The following is a 23,986-nucleotide window of genomic DNA, read 5'->3' on the forward strand; positions in this document are numbered from 1 at the left end:
CTCCACAATTCTGATTTTTGTTTCTGAAATCTAACACTCATTCGCCTTTTCCTGTCTTGACTTTAGCCGTGAGACACATGTTTACAGAGGCAGGCACACACATATGTGCACATGTCTGCACATGTACCAGTCAGTGCTATGTTCTTCTCTCACGGACTGAGTATTTATCTTTGGAGTTCATCACACATGTTTTGGTGAGGGCCTTAAGGAAGAGAGCTCATGGGCATCACTTAGGGAGTCTGAATTGTCATCCACTCTTTAGACCATAGGTACTTTAGTTAACTGATTTGCATGGTGGCTCTCTTTAGTCATTTAGGGAAGCATAAATTTTTTTAGATGAACCCTTAAATGATCCCAGATAATGTCTGCTTTTGTCCTTTCTCCTATCCCCACTTTGGACTCTTTGCTCCATAACCAACACAGAGGATGCTAGGAAAGAGGAAGATGTTGAAGATGGAGGATGCTGGGAGAGACAAGGGATTGGAGAATAGGAGTGCTGGGAGGCAGAGGATGCTGGGAGGCAGAGGATGCTGGGAAGTGGAGGATGCTGTGAGGTGGAGGATGCTGGGAGAGACAAGGGATTGGAAAATAGGAGTGCCAGGAGGCAGAGGATGCTGGGGGGTGGAAGATGCTGGGAAGTGGAGGATGCTGGGAGATGGAAGGTGCTGGGAGGTAGAGGATGCTGGGAGATGGAAGGTGCTGGGAAGTGGAGGATGCTGGGGGTAGAGGATGCTGGGAGGCAGAGGATGCTGGTGGGTGGAGGATGCTGGTGGGTGGAGGATGCTGGGAGGTGGAGGATGCTGGTGGGTGGAGGATGCTGGTGGGTGGAGGATGCTGGGAGGCAGAGGATGCTGGGAGGCAGAGGATTCTGGGAGGCAGAGGATGCTGGTGGGTGGAGGATGCTGGGAGGTGGAGGATGCTGGGAGGCAGAGGATGCTGGTGGGTGGAGGATATTGGAGAACTGTGGTACTGGGAGGTGGAAGATGGGCCCTTTTGTAGTGTGGCAAGTTGTGCTGATTCTGCTTAGGTTGGGCAGGCTGGGTGTGAGAGGCTGCACCTTTGCAGCCAGTTTCTCTGTGAAAATGTTCACAAAGGGTCAGTGTCAAACAGATCAGAAACCTCAGTTCAGGCAGATCCTTGAGCATCTGTTTTGTGGATGACAGGGTTCCTGAGCTGGGGTGTGTGTCCTTTAACCTGTGCAAATGGATGTGTTTGCCAGTGTCAGATTTTCTTCAAGTATATATTGTCTTACATAGTGAATGCCAAAAGGTAGCTGGCTGCCTCCTGGTTGTCTCTTCTGAGGTCTTGAGAGTGACATCAGCTTTGGAGCATGTGAGTTGCCAGCATGAAACCGACTTAGCTTTAGGAGAAAGTCCCTTAGTGCTTGCTGTCACCACGCTTAGCCTGGCTCTGCTTCTTTAAGTTCAAGCATTCGACTTCGTGCTGTGTTTTTAGTAACTCTTCTATAATGTCCAAACCAGTTGTTCTTAAATGGCCGTGACTCCAGACTTTCTTTTATCACTAGCATTCGTTTCTCCTTCCTCACCAACTCCCCTCCCCCCCCCAGAGGAGCTGTGTGCTTCCCTGTTTCAGAATCAGTTGCTCATTTTGTAGACAAAAGAAAAAGAGCTTTGGTGGCTCTTTGCTGAGCTTCTAGGGCACCCAACTGGCTGGCTGGGTTTCCAGCATGTGTCTGGTAGCTGGGGAGGGAAGGAAAGGAGGCGGGTGCAGTCTCTGCTTCAGAGGTGAGGGCGTAGAGCGCCAACCTTCACCTCAAGCAGGTAGAAAACTTGTTCCTCTAACAGCTAATACTTGGTTTTTTTCTGAAGACTGAGGAGGTTTGTTCATTGGCTAATTATTTTATTAGCTCTGAGGATGTTTGGACTTTAGGTGTTGGATGGTTTCTTTCTTTTTCCCATAGACGTAAAGGTAGTCTGTTCAGTTTACCTGCCTCTCAGAAGCATTCATTCTTAGACTTGTTGTAGGGCTCCTGACTCCTTGGAGCTTCTAACCCATTGTTTAAACCTGATGTCTGGTCCTGGTGCCCTTTCTTCAGAGTAACTTAGATCAGCAGCCTCTCAGGGGATGAGTTAGACCAGAGCTGCAACTGGCAGCCTGTGAGGATGTGGGCATACTGCGTGCTGACTGATCTACAGGTGAGGTGCCAGGAGACAGATGTACCCTCATGTAACATGTAGCATTCAGCCTAGGTGGCAAATCAGGTTCATTTTGAGTTAACCATGGACACAGGGATACTTTCATTAAGGACGTGGAAATGCATAGATCTTAAAGGTAGTATGTATGGATCCATGACTGTATACATCAGTCAAAATTCATCAAACTATATATCGAATATTGGCAAATTTTATGGTGTGCAAATTACACCTCAGTAGGTAACTTCAGCCAGATAACAACGTAAAGGGAGTCTCCCGGAACATGTTCAGAATTTAAAAATTCACTCTCAGACATATTAAGAGAAGTGGAGATAATTTGGGTCATTTAATTTCAGATAGACTGGCTTGGTCTGTTTTTCTGCCTGGTTGGTGTGTCACCACTGTGAACATGTCACTGCTGGGAGCTGCAGAAGAGGCTTGTAGACTTTCTCTACAAAGGGTCAGGCAGTGAGGAGTTCAGGCTCCCAGGCTCAGTCCTGCCTTGGCATATCCACCTAGTGCTGCTGCTGCTGCTGCTGCTGCCGCTCGGAAGCGTGTAAAGGGAGGCATGGCCAAGCTCCACTGACAAATTACTCAGGAGTCAGGCCCACACTGGAACTGGCCTCAGGGTGTATATGCTGAGTTGTGATAGACACCGACAGGTGCTTTTGGGGGAAACTCATCAGAAGTGAGCATTTTCCCAGCCTCACTTACTGGGTGAGTGAGTAGACGGTGGGATTTCAGAGAAGTTCCAGTGTGTGGTGCTGTGTTTCCGTGGCCTTGGGTGTGAGAAAGATGGGATGGGTTTTGCTCAGAGGGACTTCCAGAGGTCGTGAAGAGGAAGTGGAGACGGAGCACAATACCTGTCTTCTAGATTCCAGTAGAAACCCAGGCAAGAGCAGAGTGTAGCTGTGACAGTTCAGATGCAAAGGCGGGAGTGAGGTTGAGTTACCTTTCTGTTCCTGTTTCAGAATATCTGAGATAAGCAGCTTCAGGAGAGGAAAGCATTCTTTTGGCTCATAGTTTTGGAGTTCTAGTCCTTTGCTGCTTGGTCTATTGCTTTTAGATCCTTGGTGTGACAGCTCACTGTGGTGGGAACGTGTGTGTGTGTGTGTGTGTGTGTGTGTGTGTGTGTGTGTTGGGTATGTTGGGTGTGTGTGTTGGTTGGGGTTGATGTGGCTGTGTACACATCTTGACAGCTGGAAGGAGCCCAGTATTTCCTTCATGGGTGTGTCCTGAGTGACCTACCTTCCTCCCCCTGGGTCCTAAAGTGTGGGCTAGGGACCAAGACTTTCAGATAGAGTCCTTTGGGAACTCTCTCCCAGGCCTCGTGAATGATGAGGGACATCTAGCAGGTACAGGTGACAGTGTGCAGAGATGGGCCCTGGAAAGTAGGGAACTTAAGACTATCAGAGGAGATGGTTTTAAGAATTGAGCCTAGAGCCAGGCAGTGGTGGCACACGCCTTTAATCCCAGCACTTGGGAGGCAGAGGCAGGTGGATTTCTGAGTTTGAGGCCAGCCTGGTCTACAGAGTGAGTTCCAGGACAGCCAAGGCTATACAGAGAAACCCTGTCTCAAAAAAACAAAACAAAACAAAAAAAAAAAAAAAAAAAAAAAAAAAAAAAAAAAAGAATTGAGCCTAGAGTACCTTGTCAGTTTCAAGGTAATTAACCCAAACAGGAAGATACAGAGGCAGCCTGGGGGGGAGTTAGGGTGTGTGTTTTGAGCCTTAGGGTGTGAGGCAGTTGGCTCTTGAGACATATGGGTCATGCTTGTTTCCTTAAGCAGGTAACTGTTGTGCACGTAGCTACTGTAAGAAGTAGACATTCAGGGGCTAGAGAGGTGGCTCAGCATCTGGTGCTTCCTTCCAGTGGACTCATTTTTGATCCCTATCATGCACACGGTGGCTAACAACCGTCTGTAACACTAGTCCTAGGGAACCCGATGCCGCCTTCTGACCTCAGGGTCACCAGGCACACATGTGGTGCACATGACATATATGCAGTCAGAACACCACTACATATGAAGTAAAAAATAATATGTCTGAAAAAAAAGTAGAAATAATCCGTATCTATAAGTAATACAGACAGGTGCTACTCTCCCAGGCACATGGAGTTATTTAAGAAATAAACATTTTTCAAAAACGCAAGGTAAAGTTGTAAAAACGTTTTTAAAACCAGGAAACATTTATATTTGTTACTTTCCTGTTGCTGTGCTGAAGCCTTCAGTCAAGGCAGCTTACAGAAGGAAGAGTTTCTTCTGCCTGCGGTTCCAGGGGATGTAGGGACAGAGGGTAAGAGTCCAGGGGATGCAGGGATGCAGCAGAAGTGATAACTGGAGCAGGAAGCCAAGGGATCACATCTTCAACTACAAGCAAGAAGCAGAGAGAGCAAACTAGAATCAGCGTGAGCTCTCAAAGACAGTCTCTAGTGACGTTCTTCCTCCAAGAAGACCCTACCTCCAGCCCTTTCAAACAGCTCCACCAGCTAGGTACAGACATTGGAGTTCCCAGAGTGATGCTGGGTATTTATCATTTAAACCATCATGTGTATATCTGTGTGTGTTTGTATATGTGAGCATGTGCATTGCCATGGGAACCAAAGACAACTTCTTATAATCAGTTCACTCCTGTTACTGTTTGTGTCCTGGGGATTGAACTCATGTCACAAGGCTCGACGGCAAGTACCTCCATCAACTGAGCCATCCGCCAATCCAATTTTGATGTTTTTCGCAGCTTGCCTTATATTATCTCTGATGTATAGCCACAACAACTTTAAGAATCTCGTTAGGACTTGGTGTGACAAAAACTGGTTGTGTTAAAAGTAAATAACAAACATTATAATGGGCCAGAACTAGCCAGTTTAAGCACTCTTCCTTCTTAATATAGGGACTCTCATTGGGTCTATACATTTTCAAGCACATACGAACCTGAGAAGCCAGAGCTGGGTCACGTTAGTAAGCTGAAATTCTTCCTGGTGTTTTTGGGGTCATGAAATATAAGTAAAGTTTTTGTATTTTCTTAATTTACTACATGGAAAAACTTAAATCTTCCCTTCTGACTGGGAAATAGAATGTAAGTTCTTGGTTGCTAAGGGCCTACCCCTTTCCCTGTTCCCACCCCGCCTTGCACTACAGATCAACATCAAGACTAGATAATCTGGGGTTGAAACTTGGACAATTTAAGGTAAATGTTAGGGAGGCCAGTACGGAAACAGATCGGCAGGGACATCACAGAGAAGGGATGGAAGAGGGTCTGTCATAGATGCTAAGAAGTTTGGGGAGAGAACATAGGGACAGACCAGGATATGGGGACAGCAGGAGAGGCGACCAGGTTTTGTTTTGTTGTATGAACAAGTACATTACCTATGGCATTTGGCAGCTGCTGGGTCCTTGGAAGTGCTGGTGTTTTTTTTGTTTTTTTGTTTGTTTGTTTGTTTGTTTGTTTGTTTTTGTTTGTTTTTTTTTTTTTTTGTTTTTTTGCGACTAGCTTTAATGTGTGGCTTTAGCCAGCAGAAGGCTGGGAATGGGATCTGGATGTAACCTTTCATCTCTTCAGAGGCTTCTGCAGTCTCCCCTTCAAAACTAAGCAAGCAGTCGTCCCTCTGTGAGTGCTAGACTTCTCAAGAATAACTAGCCAGCCAGTTTTTCTTGCTATCTACAAGCATCCAGATTTGGGGACAACCTCTGGGCACTGTCATCATGTAGGCTGTTAAGATGTTCCTCCCCACTTTGACCTCAATTAACTCTGTCCTAGAGGGGACCATCTAAGCATTAACTTCACACACTTGGAGAGTTGAAGACTCAAATAAATCATGGGTTTGTTTTTCTTTCTTTCTTTTTTTTTTTTTTTTTCCCAATTTAACAAAATTTACAAAGTATCCCTTAGGTGTTTCATTACATGTTATGCTGTTTCTAAGACTGGCATCTAGTTTTTCTTATAATTATGCTCCGGGGAGTGTTAGTACTGAATCACTCACCTCTCTGGAGACAAGTCAGGATGCAGCCCACCCCTGCCCCACCCCTGCCCCACTCTCTTCACGTTCCATTGTGCGTTTGATTGGATTTGGGCAAATGGCATATGTTTAACTGAATTTTACTTAATCATACATCTCTTATAAGTTCCTCAAAGACAGGATTGACAGTAGATGGCTTGTGAGCAGAGCAGAGCAGAAGAATGGCTTGCAGCAGGCCCCAAAGGTGTTAGATCAGTTTCCTCATGTCTGAGCCCCCTCTACTGTGGGACTGTGTAATAGTTTAGCTGTTTGAGAATGCCTAATTGTGTTCTAAACAATAGAGTAAATGAACAGTAGGCCATGTTGCGCTGCAGTAATACAGCCCTGTGGCAGTGCTGTTTAAGAGACAGTTATTCGGTGTCTGTGCCACCTCACAGGAAAACGTGTGAACCACACTAGGGTCTGACCCTACGATGCTTGCACTCAATAATCCAACCTCACTGAGCTTTTGATGAGCTGAGCTCAGACTGCTTAGGCTCCCTTAGAAGCCTCAAGGCCATGCTCACTGTTATGTGAGCTTAAATTGTCAGTTTCTGACTACTGCAACCTGTGCTCTAGAATGATCATTATAACCCAGCCAGGCTTCTCTAGGCCCCGAGTGCTTCCTTGGGGTTCTAGTTCTGCTTCTGATACCCTGTTTTCTCTGTCATGTGTGGAAATTCAAGCAGGACTCTGGTCTTATTCTCACTTCTTACCTTACTGGATGCCATTTACTCGGTAGCCACGGTATATAGTTTTAATGTATTCCATCTGGCTTCAAACTTACTGTAAAGCTGAGGCTGGCATTGAACATCTACCTTCTTGCTTTAATAAAACACTTGCTGAGTTGGGGGGGGGGTTACAGGTGTGCTTTATCACGCCTGGTTTTATGTAGTGCTACTGATGGAACCCAGACTTATGTGTGTGCTAGCCAAACACTATAGCATCCACACTCCCAGCCCTTTGTTGTAAGTTTAACGGTAGAACTGATTCTGTCCATACAGACTAATGTGAGCCAGTCTGTTAGCATTGTGCCTGAATTTTGAGTAATGATCTTTCTTGGCACCATGAGCCCCACTCGTCCATGAGGGGGAAAGGTTTATACGTGTGGATATGAATATCTTCACACTTCCCTAGGATGGACACCTGGGACTAATGCCTCTCTCTGTGGCTAGTGAATGGTCGTCTTTTTGTAGGTTCCCAGCTCATCTCTGTGTAGCTGTGTCTTTATCTTTTTGCCTTGCAAGGATACCAGTCACAGGAGTTGAAAGCATGCCAGCAACTTCGTTGAAGACTCTCTAAATATATTCTGAAGTCCCGGGAGTTAGACTGACCGTATACGAGTTTTAGTTGGACACCGTTCAGTCTCAAGAAGGTTTACGTGTGACGTAATTGTCCTGAACCTTTATGACTGATGAAACATCCTTTTAAAGTTAGGAGTAGGCTAGGAAAGGCTGCATCTTGGAGGAGAGGAGAGCGCCTTAGAGGTGACTACATCATGGTTTGTTTTCTCTTCATGCATTTTTGATCATTGAGATCTGAAGAACTATGGACTGTTAAGGGTCTGCGGTTGGATGGTAATAATGGCTTTGTGATTAGACTTTTTTACTCATTTAGGAAGGTGCTGGAGAAGAGTTTGTATAATCCCTTGTTGCAATGCCTCGAGTACCAGACCAGGCAGAACATGAAAGAGCAAGACTCGTGGCCCTCAGATCTTAGACAAATTCAGACTTCTGTCATTAGTCTCACTGAAGAGAAGCAAAGACAGAATTGATCTCCATGGCATCTCCTTCATGCATGACTGTGGCTGCTTACAGCCCTGCTAGGACCTTTCATTTTTTCATCTGGGAAACCAAGACAGGTAGCTAGGAGACTGTCCTCCAGTCTTGATGGGCCAGTGGTGGGTTGGCCTTTGACCCCAGGTGGGCCATCTGTCTCAAAACCTACAAGTGTTCTTAACCTCTACTATCTACCTAACTTATGTGCCACAGACAGCACTCAAGGATGCTGGAGTGGGTTGGGTTTGCACCAGTGTCCCCAGCATCCCTGCTTGTGACATGGTCTCTTCCTTATAGTTGTCTGCTTAGGGAAGGTAGAGGGTTTTGCCGTCTTCCCTTTCTGTATTTCATACCTCCTGTCTTAGTTAGGGTTTTACTGCTGTGAACAGACACCATGACTAAGGCAACTCTTATAAAGGACAATTAATTGGGGCTTACAGGTTCAGAGGTTCAGTCCATTGTCGTCAAGGCAGGAACATGGCAGCATCCAGGCAGGCATTGTGCAGGAGGAGCTGAGAGTTCCATATCTTCATCTGAAGGCTGCTAGGAGAAGACTGGCTTCAGGGGGGCTAGGACAAGGGTCTTAAAGCCCACGCCCACAATTACCTACTTCTCCAACAAGGCCACACCTCCTAATAGTGCCACTCCCTGGGCCAACCATATTGAAACCACCACAGCTGCTAGTAAGTTTCAGAACCTTTTGTTCTCTTCTGTGTGTCCTATCAGGAGGAGAATGGTGGAAGTTTTGGGGGCAGAGATAGAGTTTATCTTCCCATGTCAGATTTTAAGACCCATGGGCTTGAGCATTGACAAAAGTAAATGAAAGAATTTGCGTACACTTTTTCCAACTTCGAGAGATACCTACTCACATGACACAGTTTTTAAAAAGGTCGTATGAGATACATACATATGCTTGCAAGAATGTGTTTGCACACACGTGTTCATCTACACATAATCTGTGTCAGACTCGGGGAGGCTTTCCACGCACTTTGATTAGTTATATTGAATGTCCTTCATGTGGGGCTTGGAGTTGTATTAATATTGTCTCTTTCCACCTTATATAAATATAGTCTTTTGAAATACTAAGGTGATTTCTTATTAAAGTCAAGCAGATTAATTGTTTTGGAGTGATTTTTTTTTTCCCCCATAAAAACATGATAAGAAGTTAACCTGTGAGTTCTGTGTACAGGAATAAAGATTCCCAAGGCAGCTGGGTCTCCTCATGTTAGCTGCTTTATTAACTGTAAGATGAGACATTATTTATTTTGACCTGGAAATATCTCTGGTCCTGGGGCTTGTATTTTGTCCCTTAAAGTCTTGTGTTCACCATAAAATTCTCAGTTACAGTGGACAGAAATACAGTACAATCAGGCTTAAAACAAACAGGGAATTTGTTTCAATGTTAGTGAGAGATTTTGGGATTTCTAGGCTCTCAGAACATTTTCTCTTTCTTTCTCAAATGTGTTTATTCTCAGAAAACTGACCACAGATGTGCTGCCCCACTACCAGGGTCGTGTCCCGTGACTTCTGACTGGGCTCTGTCTTCTTATATCTGCATATCATGTATCAAGAAAGATCATGATTGGCTCCACTTAAGTCGCTTGATTGTCTCCGACTCTGTCACTGGAGTATTGTTGCCGGGCTGGCTGTGTATCAGTCACAGTTGCAAGCATCTTGATTGGCAGACCTACTGGGAGAGGAGTGGTGTCCCTGGAGAAGGATTGCTTAGCAGACAGATAGCATGCGTTTTATACAGATACAAATGTTTCAAATCAGTGGGTGTTGGTGTTTCTCCCTTCAGTTGACAGGAAATGGGAAGCGTCTGTCATAAAGCCAGGCTGTGCTGGATCCATTTGAGAGTTTGCAGTGTCCATGTCCAATCTGTTTGAGATAAGATGTCACAGGGAAGGGACCCGCCAGGTGGAACACATGTCTGATGATTGCTAAGACTGATTTAAGTGTGGACAGTGCTTAGGGCACCATGACACCGTGACAATAACGGGCTTTCCGTGTTTTATCTTCCTAGGGTTGGATGACTGCCTGCAACCATATGTCCACAAGTTTGAGCGGGAGAAGATAGATGGGGAGCAGTTGCTGAAGATCTCCCACCAGGATCTGGAGGAACTGGGGGTTACACGGATTGGACACCAAGAGCTGGTGTTGGAGGCTGTGGACCTTCTATGTGCACTGGTTAGTCTAGGAGAAGGCGACCTGTTTCCTCTTGTGGTTCAGCGTATCCTCACGTTCTTAACATGAGAAGAAGCATCGGCGGACAATCAGAGGAGAAAACAAGGCAGCTTCTAGAGGAAGGCTAGCAAACAACGAGAAGCCATTCTTGTTTGGCACACTTTGATGCGTGCATGCATGCATGCGTGCGTGTGTGTGTGTGTGTGTGTGTGTGTTTGCTTACATGTTAAATGCACATGCGTGTGTATGTATCTGTGTGGAGGCGGAAGGACAGTTTTGGATGTTACCCATGGAAACACTGTTCACCTTTGAGGTAGGGTCTTTCCTTGGCCTTGAGCTCACCAGTTGGTCAGTAGATTATCTGACCGGTAAGCCCCGGAGGTCCTTCTGTTCCCACCTCTCCCACCGCTGGAATTCCATTTTGTGGTGTTGTGCATGGGTGGGACTCAGGTCTCTTGTCATGGTGCCAGGCTTAGGAAACTGTTCACTTAACTGTGGGGGGGTTGGTTACCCTCCCCCTTCCCAGCATTCAGGCTGGGTTAGTAATACTCTGAAGCTGAGCCAAGGGGGGGATATACAGTTACATCACCAGAATGGTGGGAATGAGTGTGTGGGGTGTGTGTGGTGATGGTGCCACCACTGGTCCGCATTTTTATCTGTGCTGGGCACTGATTTTAGGGCCTTGTACTTACAAGGCGAGTATTTCACCAGTTGTCTGAGCTACCTTCTTGAAGCCTTTTCTTTTCTCCTGGAGTGAATGAATGGATTTAAAAATTAGCACACAAGGTATTGGATAATGCGATGTTTTTAAACAAAGCGTATTTTAATAGAGTCTCCCCCACCCCTTGTCTGGCATCCTCTTTGCTCCTCCCTCAGGCTTGTTTTCTCTTGGATGATGCTGCATGTATCTTCTTTGTTTACCCCACTCTTCCCTGGCACCTGTCTTTATCCTTTCTGGTCTTCTTTCTAGCATTAGCCTTTATCCACATTTACACCCACTTACATAAACACCCATAAACACCACACCCCTGTCTCTTAATAAAGGTTTATTAGTGCTCAGTGTGCATAGTCATGGATGTATTTATTATCCGAGACCACCTTTGTGCTGCAAGGACAGAACGGAGTCTCTTTAACAGAGACCACATGCCCCTCCAAAACCTGAAGTATTTACTGTCTCATGTACAGAAAAGTGTTTCTGTTACAGAAAACAAAACAATCAAACCATGTTTGTATTAGGCTTATTTTCAGTCTTTTATAAAGCACAGAGTGATGGAGACAGCTGTTAATGAGGATGCCATTTTCAGAGTCGAGATGAGAGATGCTACATGTCCATGTCTGTTTCTGTTACTATAAAAAGCACCACGAGTTTCACAGATCTCTGTTTAAATAACCGGTGTTTGTGCTTGACACGATCAACCAAAGAAATGGCAGCTAGCTAGGCAGGAAGGTGAACTTTGCTCTGGAGCGTCACTGTAGAGGGCAAGTGTGTGAACTCTGCCCAACTCCTGTGTGGTTATACCCGTGGTTCCTAAGTAATTCATTCAGCTGTGGCGTAAAAACACCCATAAAGGCATTTGTTTACAAACCGGTTGGCATGGGTGGGACTCAGGTCTCTTGTCATGGTGCTAGGCTTAGGAAACTGTTCACTTAACTGTCGGGGGGGTTGGTTACCCTCCCCCTTCCCAGCATTCAGGCTGGGTTAGTAATACTCTGAAGCTGAGCCAAGGGGGGGATATACAGTTACATCACCAGAATGGTGGGAATGAGTGTGTGGGGTGTGTGTGGTGATGGTGCCACCGCTGGTCTGCATTCCATTGATTATATAATACTCGCTGCATTGTGAGTGTTCTTTTTCTTAAAATGGACAGAGCCTGTCTTCTGCCCTGAGATGCGCTGCTCTTGTTTGGGAAAGTAATGGGGAAATGATTTGTGGTTGATAAATGAGCTGTCACAAGGGAGACACAGTGGCCAAGTGGTCTGCGTGCTGGCCTGGGAAGCAGGATTGTTGTATCCTAATCTTGGCTCTGCTCCAGGCTACTCCTTCTGTGACCCCTGGGGGAATGTGGTGTCTGTTCCCCTCATCTGTACACTGTCACCGTAGATGTGGCATGGACTCGTGGGTGTTCTGCATTGCTGGGGATATGCCCAGGCATCCTGTTTATTATTAAAACTGCCTGCTCTTTAGAGCCAAACATGCTTGAGTTTACTTCTCTTACACTTTCTGGGAAACAGAGCTTTGCAGTCTTTTCTGGTAGAATGTTGTGCGCAGTTGCATCTGTCTTTTCAGTGGCGGTATACTTTGAGGACAAGAAGACTGCTTTGAAATGTACAGCATGAAGATGAGGAGAACAGGTCAGCTGTGAGCATGGTGTGCGTCTCGGGGAGGAGACACAGCAGAGGCCTGTGGACAGTCTCTCTTTGCGCTTCCTTCTTTTGCTGCCTTTTAAAGTGCTGCACCGAAATGAACAAAGCTGGACCCATGCCAGAACCTAAAGCTGTGTTTTATCTCCTACAATTTCCTACTAATTTCCTCTGTAGACCAGGCTCTGACCTCAGTCTCACTGGGGACCTACTCTGATCAGCAGTGTACCTTGACTGCACGGCCGGGGTGGGTGTGGGGTGGCACCCCTCCTCCAGAGTCTGCGAGTGAATGTTTTTCTGTGTTGGAGAGAGTCTAACATGGTTTTATTAAATATCTTCAGTCTTCGTATAGTCTTCCATAAAATACTATTACAATGCAACATCATTGTACTGTTTATTTAATCTGCTGCCGTGCAGACCTCTATGACTACGTGAGTGAGAGTGTTTTGCACAGAATAATTCATTTGCTGGTCAGTTAATGTTGGCCCTGGGTGCTGCAAAGAGGTTTCTAGGTAAACCAGTTTTAGTGGCTATTACTATTTTTTTTTTTTTTTAATTTGATGGCCAGGAAGTAAACAGAAGCTGGGTTAAGAAAGGATGCAGGGGTAAGAAATCACTGGAAAGTTTTGGAACAATGGTAAGGGTGGATAGAACAGAGAAGGACCTAAACCTGAGAGGAGGAGTCTCCAAACTGGTGAATTAGAGCTAGAGACTAAGAAGTGATACCATTCCCAGTTCAAGCCCCCCTCCCCCCTTCCCTGCACTTTCAGGGGCAGAGAGTGACTGACACACACCATAGCTGCCCTGTTCTTGTGAAGGAGCTTTTGCCTCATCTGGCTGCTTATGTGAGGACTAATTAAATAAAAGTTAGCTCTCCGTCGTGCCAGCTTTATCACAAGTACTCAGTAGCTGCAGGTGCCAGTGGCCATATTGGAGCACAGGACTGCAGACAATTCTGTTGGACAGCATTGGCCAGAGACATTGAGTGGGCAGTGAGAAACATCATGGAGACCCATGCTCTTTGCAAAGTGGGTGAAGCTCTGGTTTCCTGAAGATAAAAATAGAAGACAGAGGTGTTGTGAACAGGGTTGGAGTTAGTACCAGTGTTGAGTGATGCCACCCCAAGTTTGTAGTTCAGGGAAATGGCTGTATGGACCATGTCTGCACTGTGTCCCCCTCAGGCTGTTCATTGGTCACCGTTTACCTATAATACATCATTCAGAAGGCGCTCTCTCTCTCTCTCTCTCTCTCTCTCTCTCTCTCTCTCTCTCTCTGATGGAGAGATGTTAGGCAGCGCGGGAGTCTTTGCTGATAGTTTTAATTGATTTGATTGGGATGTGCATTATTGCAGGGGCTGATAATGTACAGAAAACCATAAATGACATATTTCTCGGGTTGCCATTTAGCAGATGTAGGCAGTGAGTTTTCTTTGGTTTCGTGTTACTTGGTCACGCATGTTAGAGCATGACCGGAGCCTGAAGCGCTGGAGAGAAGAGGAGGTGAAGCTGTGTATTGTACCTTTAAAGAACATTTAAGTTTTAGAAGGGTAAGAATCCTACTCTTTACTTCACTTGCGGCCAGTGGAGAAACCTCCCAGCTCCTCACCCAGACCGGGAGACAGTTGCTGATGCCCAGCTCCTAGCAAGGTCACAACCAAGGCAGAGGGAGCTTTAGAGGGCTTTTAGAGCTTATTTCATTTCTTAGTGTATTCACCGCATCCTCCTCCTCTTTCTCATCCTCTTGCTCTTCTTCTCCCCCACCCCCCTAAACTCTCTGACACTGAGGTGCGCCCTTAGCTCGATTTGAATCTTCCTGCCTCCGTGTCTCAGAGCAGCTTGTGAAGGAGACAGGTTCGAGGGAAAAGACTCATGAAAATAACCATCAGATCTAGTCTGAGAAAGTCTTCCGTTTACCTTTGGTTGTGGCTCTGAAAGCCCCACATTTCCCAGTTACCCGGCCACTATAGGGCTCTTTCCGGCTAATAGAATTTGTGTCTCTGTCGTGGAGTAGGGACAGAGGGGAGGGGACGTCTCCCCACTCCGTTTTTTAAACATTATGCTCAAGTGTACGTCTACCTCCTCATCTTTCTGGTTTTATAGTTTATGAAGGGGAAGAAACCAACCAGAGCTGGGCAGTGGTGGCGCACGCCTTTAATCCCAGCACTTGGGAGGCAGAGGCAGGCGGATTTCTGAGTTCGAGGCCAGCCAGGACTACACAGAGAAACCCTGTCTCGAAAAACAACAACAACAACAACAAAAACAAACAAACAAACAAAAAAAAAACAGAAAGAAAGAAAGAAACCAACCAGAACAAACCCAGCCGAAAAGAAAAAGAATCAGTTGTAAAATCAGCCTTCTCCCTTCCAATTTTATTTTTAAAGTGGTCAGTTTGCCAGAGAAGCCAGTCTGTGCCTTCTGTAATAGTAAAATGTATTCTGATCTTCACTGGGTCTCGGGGAATAGAAATTCCAAGTCATTCCTGGTGATGTAGGCTGTAGAACACTGGCCTTTCGTGCTTTTAGTGAACGCTCTCGGTAGACACTGGCACCTGGGTAATTGACAGAGTGAAGGAGCCTGTGCCCTGGTGTCCTGGGCACAGGCCTTCCCTTCCCAACATTCTGTGTCCTGTAGACTCCTTATCAGTTCACGAATGAGGTTTTGAAATTAAAAACGATGATGGGAGCCTATCCTTATTTCGTCCTCTCCATTGAATGAGGATATTCTATTTTAGACTTTAGGGGGGAAAGTTAGTGACTGGGAAAAAGTGAATATAAGATTAAAATCGAATATCGATGTTTTTCAAAGTGGTTGAAACAGCTCCTCTGCCCCCCTCTAACTTTTTAAAATTAGTGCTTTAAAAAAATTATTTTTATTCTGTGTGTTTGGACGTTTTGTCTGAACGTGTGCCCAGTGTCTGCAGAGGCAGAAGCGGGCCTTAGATTCCCTGGAACTGGAGTCCTGATGGCTGTGAGAAGCCATTTGGGTGCAGAGAATAGAACATGGATCCACCGAAGAGCAGCCTCTGCCCTTAACCACTGAGTCATTTCTCCAGCTCCTAAAAGTTTTTTGTTTTTAGGAAACCAGAAGCATTATAAATTTAAACCTTCCATAAAGTCTATTTAATGTTAGAGTCATTTTCACTAAAGCCATAGCTGTGTGTTATTATTGACTGATCATTTCTTACTGAAAGAGAAAGTTACTGCAGACTCCTGAGTATGTGTATACTGTAGATGTGTAGACTGTGCGTGTTTGTTGTAGATGTGTGGTGTTTGCTGTAGATGTGTGGAGTGGGTGTGTTTGCTGTAGATGTATAGATTGTACATGATTGTCCCCTCTCTGTCTCTGACAGAGGTGGCTGGGGGTAGTTCAGACATATTCTGATGCTCCAGACAGAGGAAGTAGGTCACGTGAATATAGAATATTGACGAATTGAGCATCTTTGGTTAGTTTGTTCTAGGTCTGCCAGTTCTCTCTTACTCTTTTGTTTCTTTGGTTTTTGAGACATAGCATGCAGTCCTGCTTGGCTTCAAACTATTCATGCTCCTGCCTCAGCTTCCTAGTTGATGGGTGAAGTGTGTGCACCCACGCACTGGCCTGTTTGTCTTACTCTTGTCTGCTCTCCATCCTGTGTCCATCTCACGTCTTGGCTTTCCCTTGGGCTGGGTGTTGGGAAGTGGAAGTGCACGTCATGCTGAGCCAAAGGTTGGAATCACAGCCTTGTCTTTGGTCGCCAGTGTAGTCTGGTGACACACTGTTCTCCGGCCTGAGTTTCTTCAGCAGTTAAATAGTAATGCAGGTGGAGCGTCCATGGTCTGACACCGGGGGATCTGTGAGACATTTGGAATGTCAGCAGGAGATGGGAAGTGAGGATTGTTCATCTCTTCTCTAAGGTCATAGTCAAGGCCCTGATACTCTAGCAATGCAACATGCTATTGCCTTCCCATATAGAAATAAAAAACGAGTAAATTTACATTCATAATTGAGTCCCATCCACAAGAGATGTCATGTGCATGCAGATATCCCAAAATCTGAAACCGTCCAGAATCTAAAACATGCCTGGACATAAGCATTTAAGGGACACTCAGTGTACTGGCTTGCTTTGTGTCAGTTTGATACTAGCTAGAGTCATTTGGGAACAGGGAAACCTCTATTGAGAAAATATCCCTTCCAGATTGACCTGTGGGCAAAGCCTGTGGTGCAGTTTCTTGATGATTCATTTGGAGAACCCAGCTTACTGTGGGTGGGACCACCCCTGGGCTGGTATCCTGCGTGCTGAGCAAGCCATGAGGAGCAAGCCAGTAAGCAGCACCCCGTTAGGGCCTCTGAGTCAGCTCCTGCCTCCAGGTTCCTGCCTTGAGTTCCTGAAATTGATGTCTCTAAAGCAGGCATGCATGTAAGCTGAACGTAGGTCAGAAAGCACAGAGTAAATTGTGGGTGAACTGACAGTGTTGCTGTTTCACCATCCTTTCTGTTGGAATTCATCTATCCATTTCTTATGGTGCTGTAATGAGGGCTACACAGAGAGCTCTGATCTGGCCTGTGGTCCAGATGGGGCACAAATAGGTGACAAGCTGGAGAGTAACCGGCAGGCACTATACTAATTCCAGGGAACATATGCAATGGCATGTTCAGGAGACATTGTTAGTTGTCACATCTGGGGAGTGAACTTCTGATATCTGGTATGTGCTTGTGTGCATGTGTGTGCATGTAGTTGCTAGCATCCTGCTGCACATGAAAGCTTTCGTCACAAGAGTAACCCTACCACATATCAGTTAGCCAAAGTCTGCTCTGGACTAAGGGGTCAGGAGTCCTGGCCCAAAGGGGTCATCTGCCCAGGCCTGAGATATGATAGGGGTAGACTTGCCTAGCCTTGATCTATCTGAAGAGCATTTCAGGATAAAGGGCTAGGGAGAATACAGCCTCTTGAGACCGGAGGGAGGCTAAGGGAAGAGAGAGTACAGGCCAGCATGTGGGAAAGTTGGGTGGGGTGGGCAGGATTTTGTGGGGGTTGGGTGAGTTACTCTAACTACTTAGGATCTCCTAAGTCATGTTGAGAGTTTAGACATTGTTGATAGTTTTGAATTTTTCTCTCTTCGAATTTATTTCCCACAGAATTACGGCCTTGAAACTGATAATATGAAGAACTTGGTTCTGAAACTGCGGGCATCTTCCCACAACTTGCAGAATTACATAAGTAGCCGGCGGAAGAGTCCGGCCTACGATGGGAACACGTCCCGCAAGCCCCCCAATGAGTTCCTGACCTCTGTGGTGGAGCTCATCGGTGCTGCCAAAGCCCTGCTGGCTTGGCTGGATCGGTAAGCTGTGGTACAGTGCAGCCTGGGGTACATTGAGGGTCTGGGTCACTCAGCAGCCTCAAATTATTTGCCTCAGGATGAGAAGCCATTGTCCCCAGGTCTCCCTCTCCCTGGAATTCTGGGGTCACCGGTCAGAGGTAGATCTTAGGGTGCCTTTGAACTTTACGTTGAAGGTCGGCAACAGGAACGAATGGACCCAGGGTTAGAGGCAGTGGAACTGTGCTAAGGGTTCTTTTACTGAGATGAAGCATTAGCTCTGGAGTCTGTGACTGGCATGAAGCAGTTGGTGGAGTTGGCTTGGCTCATTCAGTTCTGTGTCTTGTCTTTTCCCATTCACATTCCTGGTTTGTCTGTTTGTTTAATAAGAATGTTTTTTATTAATTCTTTGAGACTTTATACAATGTATCTTGTTCATATTCAGACTCCTCCCCCCCCATCCTCCCCACAACCCCTCCTGGATCCACCCTCCCCTCCATACCACCTCACCTTGTGTCCTCTTCCACAGTTTTCCTGAGCCGTGGCTGTGGGTGTTGTGTTGTAAATGTTTTACTTGGGGGCAGGTACCCCATGGCAAGTTGATCTCTGCGTGTTGATCAGTTGTTATTTTCTGTAATGATCTCCATCCGCTGTAAAAGAAACTGATTTGATGAGGGGTGAGAGACACACGTATCTGTGGCTTTAAGGACAAGATTTGGAGAGCAGTTAGGCATTACACTGGTTTAGGAAACTGCTGTTTGGGGTTCTCCTTTAGATTCCATGGCACCAGCCACAGGACGTTGGCTAAATTTACAGGTGTGAAATCATTCCTATTGAGTGGGCCTTAACTGCAATGAGACAGCTGTTGGTTCCTGCCCGGATCTTTCAGAATAGCTTACCATGAAGGTTATTGTTGCAGTTCATAGGTGGTACAACTAGATAGTTTTACCGGTTGCTTTTTCCCCCTTGGCAATTTGCAGGGCCCCCTCGGAGGCTATAAGACCTGACCCTCGGGTCAGATTTCTTTATTACATGTTCAGAAGCAGTAGCATGCTGAAAGAAAACCTGTGGCAACCTGCAGTGTAGCCATGCATGCCAGTGTTGGGGTCTCTTCTCCATCCCCTCATTAAAGAGAGTTCTTGTTCCTTCCCAGGGCTCCATTCACAGGGATCACGGATCTCTCGGTGACAAAGAACAAAATCATCCAACTGTGCCTGGACCTGACCACAGCAGTCCAGAAGGTCAGTAGTGCATCATCATTGGCTTCTAGAACTTTCTCCTCATGTTTCTTCTTTTTCCAAGGGGTTCCCATATGGGTACAAAGTGTCCCGTCCTCCCCTTCCATCAGAATTTGTTGCTTCTGTGAGAAATGACCAGCAGCCTCAGGCTCAGAAATGACTTTGTCTTATAATCAACTAATACTTCCGTATCTCTTTGAAAAGAAACTGGAATTGTGGAATAACCAAGTCTCACTGTCTTCTTGTTCTGAGTGCTTTGCTGTGCTTTGCTGATTCTGGCTTCATTTGATCTCTGTTGTTGGGGTTAAAGGTCGGAATAGGACAGCTTGTGAGGCTGTAACAAATAACCCGAAACCTTAGCCATTTATTTCTATGTAAATGGTACCTTTAGGAGATGAGCTCTGGTTCTTTTTACAGCAGACAATCAACGTCCTGCTTAGACTGTCCCTCTGTCCCACTGCAGAGAGACAGCCTTGGTAGATGCTCTGGTATCAGACTGACATGTCAGTTCCCCTCATGCTTTTCAGGTAGACATAGATGTTTTAACCTGTAAGGTTTTGTGTTAGCCTATAATTTGTCTAGCTTCTGTGATATAAACTAAAAAGATTATGAGTACTAAGACCAATTGCTGTCCTGTTCCTTGGCATATAGCAGATTCTTAAAAAAATTATTTTTGCATTACATTTCTTACAAATATAAGGAGAGGGTTTTTCTCCTTTCTATCTATGGGGTTTTAAAGATTTTATTTTTTATTTTTAATAGGGGGGTGTCTCCCTGTCCCCTGTGTGTATGTATATCTCTGTGAATGTTTGTGTATGTGTGTGTGTATATATCTCTAAATGTTTGTGTATGTGTGTGTCTGTGCACATCAGTGCGGATGTCCAGAGTCTAGAAGAGAGCAGTGGCTCCCTTGAAGCTAGAGTTACAGGTGCTTCTGAAGCTTCCATTTTGATACTGCAAATAGAACTTGGGTCCTATGTGATACTAGCTCATAACTACTGAGCCATACCAGTCTCTCCACGTGGTTTTAAACTTTGCGATGTGGTGATTGTTTCTATGGCTAATCTGATAAAAACAAAAAAGTCCTTTCCTTGTTCCTGACTGCAGTAACAGAGGCCAGGGTGTGTGTGTGTGTCTGTGTGTGTGTGTGTGTTTGTGTGTCTGTGTATGTGTGTGTGTGTGTGTGTTTGTGTGTCTGTGTGTCTGTGTGTGTGTGTTTCCTTTGTAACACAGAATAAAGTGCGGCTGTGTTTGTGTCAGTTATTTGAGATCTCGTCCTGAGCAGCCACTGCCTTTGCAGCACATCTGATCTGCTAGAGGTGCCCCGAGGCACTGAAGGGGTTTTGCTCATTTTTATCAAGTATGAGGTAATATTGATAATATTGATGGAAAGAGCCTGACAGCAGCAGTGGTGATACATGAGGACCATGGTATCTGAGACCAGGCATTGATGGTGGAAGGTTATTTCCCAACACCACCTTCAAGGTGCTCGCCCTTCCCTGTCTCCCTCCCCTTACTAATCTGATTGCTTGTTTCCATTTATAACTGAGTTTATTTGCAGTCCATTACATCCAAGTGTAAGAGGCAAGCAGTGAAATTAGCAAATGGGCCTCAGCGGTGACCTGTGTGTTCTGTGCTGGGTCCTTGTTGGTGAGCCTGCTGTGGATTGTAGCTGTGGAGCATGAGGACCTGAAGGAAGGTGTGGGGGCAGGGGCAGATGCAGATGCAGGGCAGGTGTGGAGGCAGATGCAGATGCAGGACAGGTGTGAAGGCAGATGCAGATGCAGATGCAGGGTAGGTGAGGAGGCAGATGCAGATGCAGGGCAGGTGTGGAGGCAGGGGCAGATGCAGGACAGGTGAAGAAGCAGTTGCAGAGCAGGTGAGGAGGCAGAGGTGGGGAGATGCATTGTTGTTTGTTTTTACAGGATGAGTAATGTTGCCTGAGCAGGTTAATCTTGGCTTTGTAGTCATTCAGGACAGTTCCTTCAATAACCATTTATTTGGCATCTGTGTTGCCACTGTTCTAGGCATCAGGGTGCCTGCCAGAGTGAATAAACAGCGAATATGTCTGTATCTCAGTGAACTTTAGTGTGTGGGGTAAGAAGCAAGAAACGAGGTCAGTAAGAAAGTACCTGTGTATGAGGTTACATAAAGTTAGCCAGCTGAGGAGGGAGGGACTCGGGAGGGAGGGACAGATGGTTGGCATCTGTGACTACAGGAAGCCTCCTTGAGCTCATGGCATTGGAATAGCTGATCTGTGAAGTTGTGCTCACTGCCAGTGTGGGCCTGTTGCAGGACCTCAGTTTGGAGCATTTTTTGTAGAGAGAGTTATTGGTAACTATGCACTGATGGTCGGGAAAGTGTAGCCAGCCCCTTCTCCCTGGGAGGTGCAGGCCCAGTGTGGTTATGTCTGCTGCAGAGTGTCCTTCTCACTCGGGCCTTGTGGCACATGGCACATGATGGAGAGTGATTTACAAAGTGCGTTCCAGTGGGGAGATGGGCAGCTGTCACCGCAGGTCAGCCCCGGGCCCTGGAGATGTCACCTAAGAGTCTAAGAGTCGTGAGCCTTCACTGTCTTATCTGTGAAATGAGAAGACTAGTGTTCACCTTATCAGATGACTGGGTAGAATTTCTAAAGTTCCCCTCCCCCGTCCCACTTTTGAGTAAGAAGAAAAGCAGTATAAAAAATGAGACGTGAAATGGCAGGTGGGGTGACGCAGCCTTTAATTCTAGTACGTGGGAGGCAGAGGCAGGCAGATTTTTGTGAATTAGAGGTCAGCTTAATCTACAGTGTGCATTTCAGGACAGCCAGGGCTATATAAGAGAACCCTTTTTTTAAGATGTGAAGAAAAATGACAATTAAAAATTTTAAATGGTCTTACATACCTGTGTACATATGTATGTGTATATAATTATTATTAATATAAAATGTCCATAAACCTATATGTAAAGAAAGAAGGAAATGTAGCTGGTAATGTGAGAGAAAAATCGGCATTTATCCTGGAAGGGAAAGAGGTAGACACAGATTGGGGGGGGTGGAGGGGGGCTAAGTAAAAAGAGAGGGAAGGAAGGGGGGCAAGATAGGAGGGAGGGGTGGGAAGGATGGAGGGAGGGCTGGGGAAGAAAGTTTTATTTACAAAGTCATACGTATAACCACACTTAGACATGTAAAAATTAGATCTGATGTGAACGGATGTGGCTTCCTTTTTGTATGTTTGCGTGTGGCGCTGAGACTAGAAAATAGGGCTTCTTCCTGCACCCGAGGCAAGCGCTCACCTAACGTAGCAAGCGTACTGAGCCACACTCAAGCAGAATACGAGGAGTTTTAAAAATAGTATTTACCTCAAAGACTGCTTTGAAGGTGACGTGCGGTATAGCATAAAAAGCGTAACACTGACTCGGAATACGCTCAAGTGGCGATCTAAACATCTTGGTTTTTGGATATTTTTGTGAAATAAGTGTTTTCCAGAGTCAGACGAGATGAGTTAAAAAGAACTAAGGAAATTAAAGAAATAATACGCTGGCCTCATTTTCTGGAACTTATTTCTAATTTGAACAGATTTTCCTAACTTTGATTGAGTTATGTATGAACTACTCTTTGACAGTTCATACATATATGTATATATGTGAATGAATATGCAGATATATGCCTTTCTAAGGGTGATGACTGAATACATGTAAATATACTTGGGGAATGTCACTTTCTGGACTTTGGAAAAGATATATCCTTAGCTCTTAACAAGAATTTGTTTTAAAAAGATGTATTTATTTATTTTATTTATATGAGTACACTGTAGCTGTCTTCAGACACATCAGAAGAGGACATCGGATCCATTACAGTGGTTGTGAGCCATCTTGTGGTTGCTGGGAATTGAACTCAGGACAAGAGCAGTCAGTGCTCTTAACTGCCGAGCCATCTCTCCAGCCCCCAGAATTTGTTTTTTTGTAGTAATTGAAACCACCATTTCTTTGCTGAGTGTCAGTGTGTATGGGGACATGTGTGCGCACGCGCGCGCGCACACACACACACACACACACACACACACACACACACACACACACACAAGCAAACAGCTTGGTGAATGAGTTCAGTGTCATTTCCAGTGCTGTGTGATGGCGGCTACAAGGTGAACTGTTCTAAAAATTGCACCTTTCCTCGAATTTGATCTCTGTCCTTTCCTGGGGACATAAAGGAATAGGAGTTATCTTCCTGTCTCACCAGAGCCTTCATCTCAGACCCCTGTCTACAAGAGACACATCTGTTTTTCCCTTCCTTTTTACATCTGCTTGCCAGCCTTTCCTCTCTGCTTTTTTTTAAAAGCATGTGCCCTGCATCCCTTCCTGGAGTAGTGAAGAGGGATGCATGCCCACTGCTCTGTGCTCTTCCAAGGCTGCTTCTGCTATAGTCGACACTGAGCATAAGGGTCAGTCTTCCGGTCCAGTCTTAGGGGTTTAAGATGAGAAGAGGGAAATAAAGGCAGGAAGGGGTTGTGACCTATATTTCCAGTTGGATTCACCTCTGTAGTGGCGTGACAATTTCAAGTGTAAAGGTACAAGAACGAAGAGGCACTGGCAGGGCTGAGTTCCTGTCTGGCAGGAAATAGAGAAGGAGCAGTATTTCAGGGAGAAGGGGGAGCAGCAGGATGGAGCAGAGGGAGACACTGTCACTGACTGGGAATTGCATGTCAGATGTGTCCTCACATGTGAGCCTTGTGGTCACACCAAGCTCCAAGGAGTTTTTAGGATGTTGACTGTGTCATCTTATTTTACTGGCATGAAAGAGAGGCGGAGGGTTTAGCAGGCAGGCAGTACAGGCTGCATCATCATGAGGTAGTAGACTGAGGACAGGGGACAGCGGAGACATGCCTGGGGCAAGCTGCTAGTTGCCCTGGGTGGCCCTGACTGCTGATCCAGGTGACCCAGGGCTGTCATGAAGCTATGCTTCAGTGTGTGACTCATGAAGAGGTGACTTGTTCAGGAAAGTTT

General features: G+C 45.8%; 1 protein-coding gene across 1 annotated transcript in view; it reads left to right on the forward strand.

The window, feature by feature from the left end:
- Window positions 1–23,986, forward strand: part of Cnksr3 (CNKSR family member 3) — a 95,041-nt gene that overhangs the window by 42,790 nt on the left and 28,265 nt on the right. The window contains exons 2-4 of the mRNA XM_076926733.1: window positions 9,951–10,114; window positions 17,584–17,786; window positions 18,916–19,003. Of these exons, the coding sequence (XP_076782848.1) occupies window positions 9,951–10,114; window positions 17,584–17,786; window positions 18,916–19,003 (455 nt within the window). The remainder of the gene's footprint in view (window positions 1–9,950; window positions 10,115–17,583; window positions 17,787–18,915; window positions 19,004–23,986) is intronic.

This window comes from Arvicanthis niloticus, chromosome 28, assembly GCF_011762505.2.
Source record: "Arvicanthis niloticus isolate mArvNil1 chromosome 28, mArvNil1.pat.X, whole genome shotgun sequence".
In the NCBI taxonomy this organism is placed as follows: domain Eukaryota; kingdom Metazoa; phylum Chordata; class Mammalia; order Rodentia; family Muridae; genus Arvicanthis; species Arvicanthis niloticus.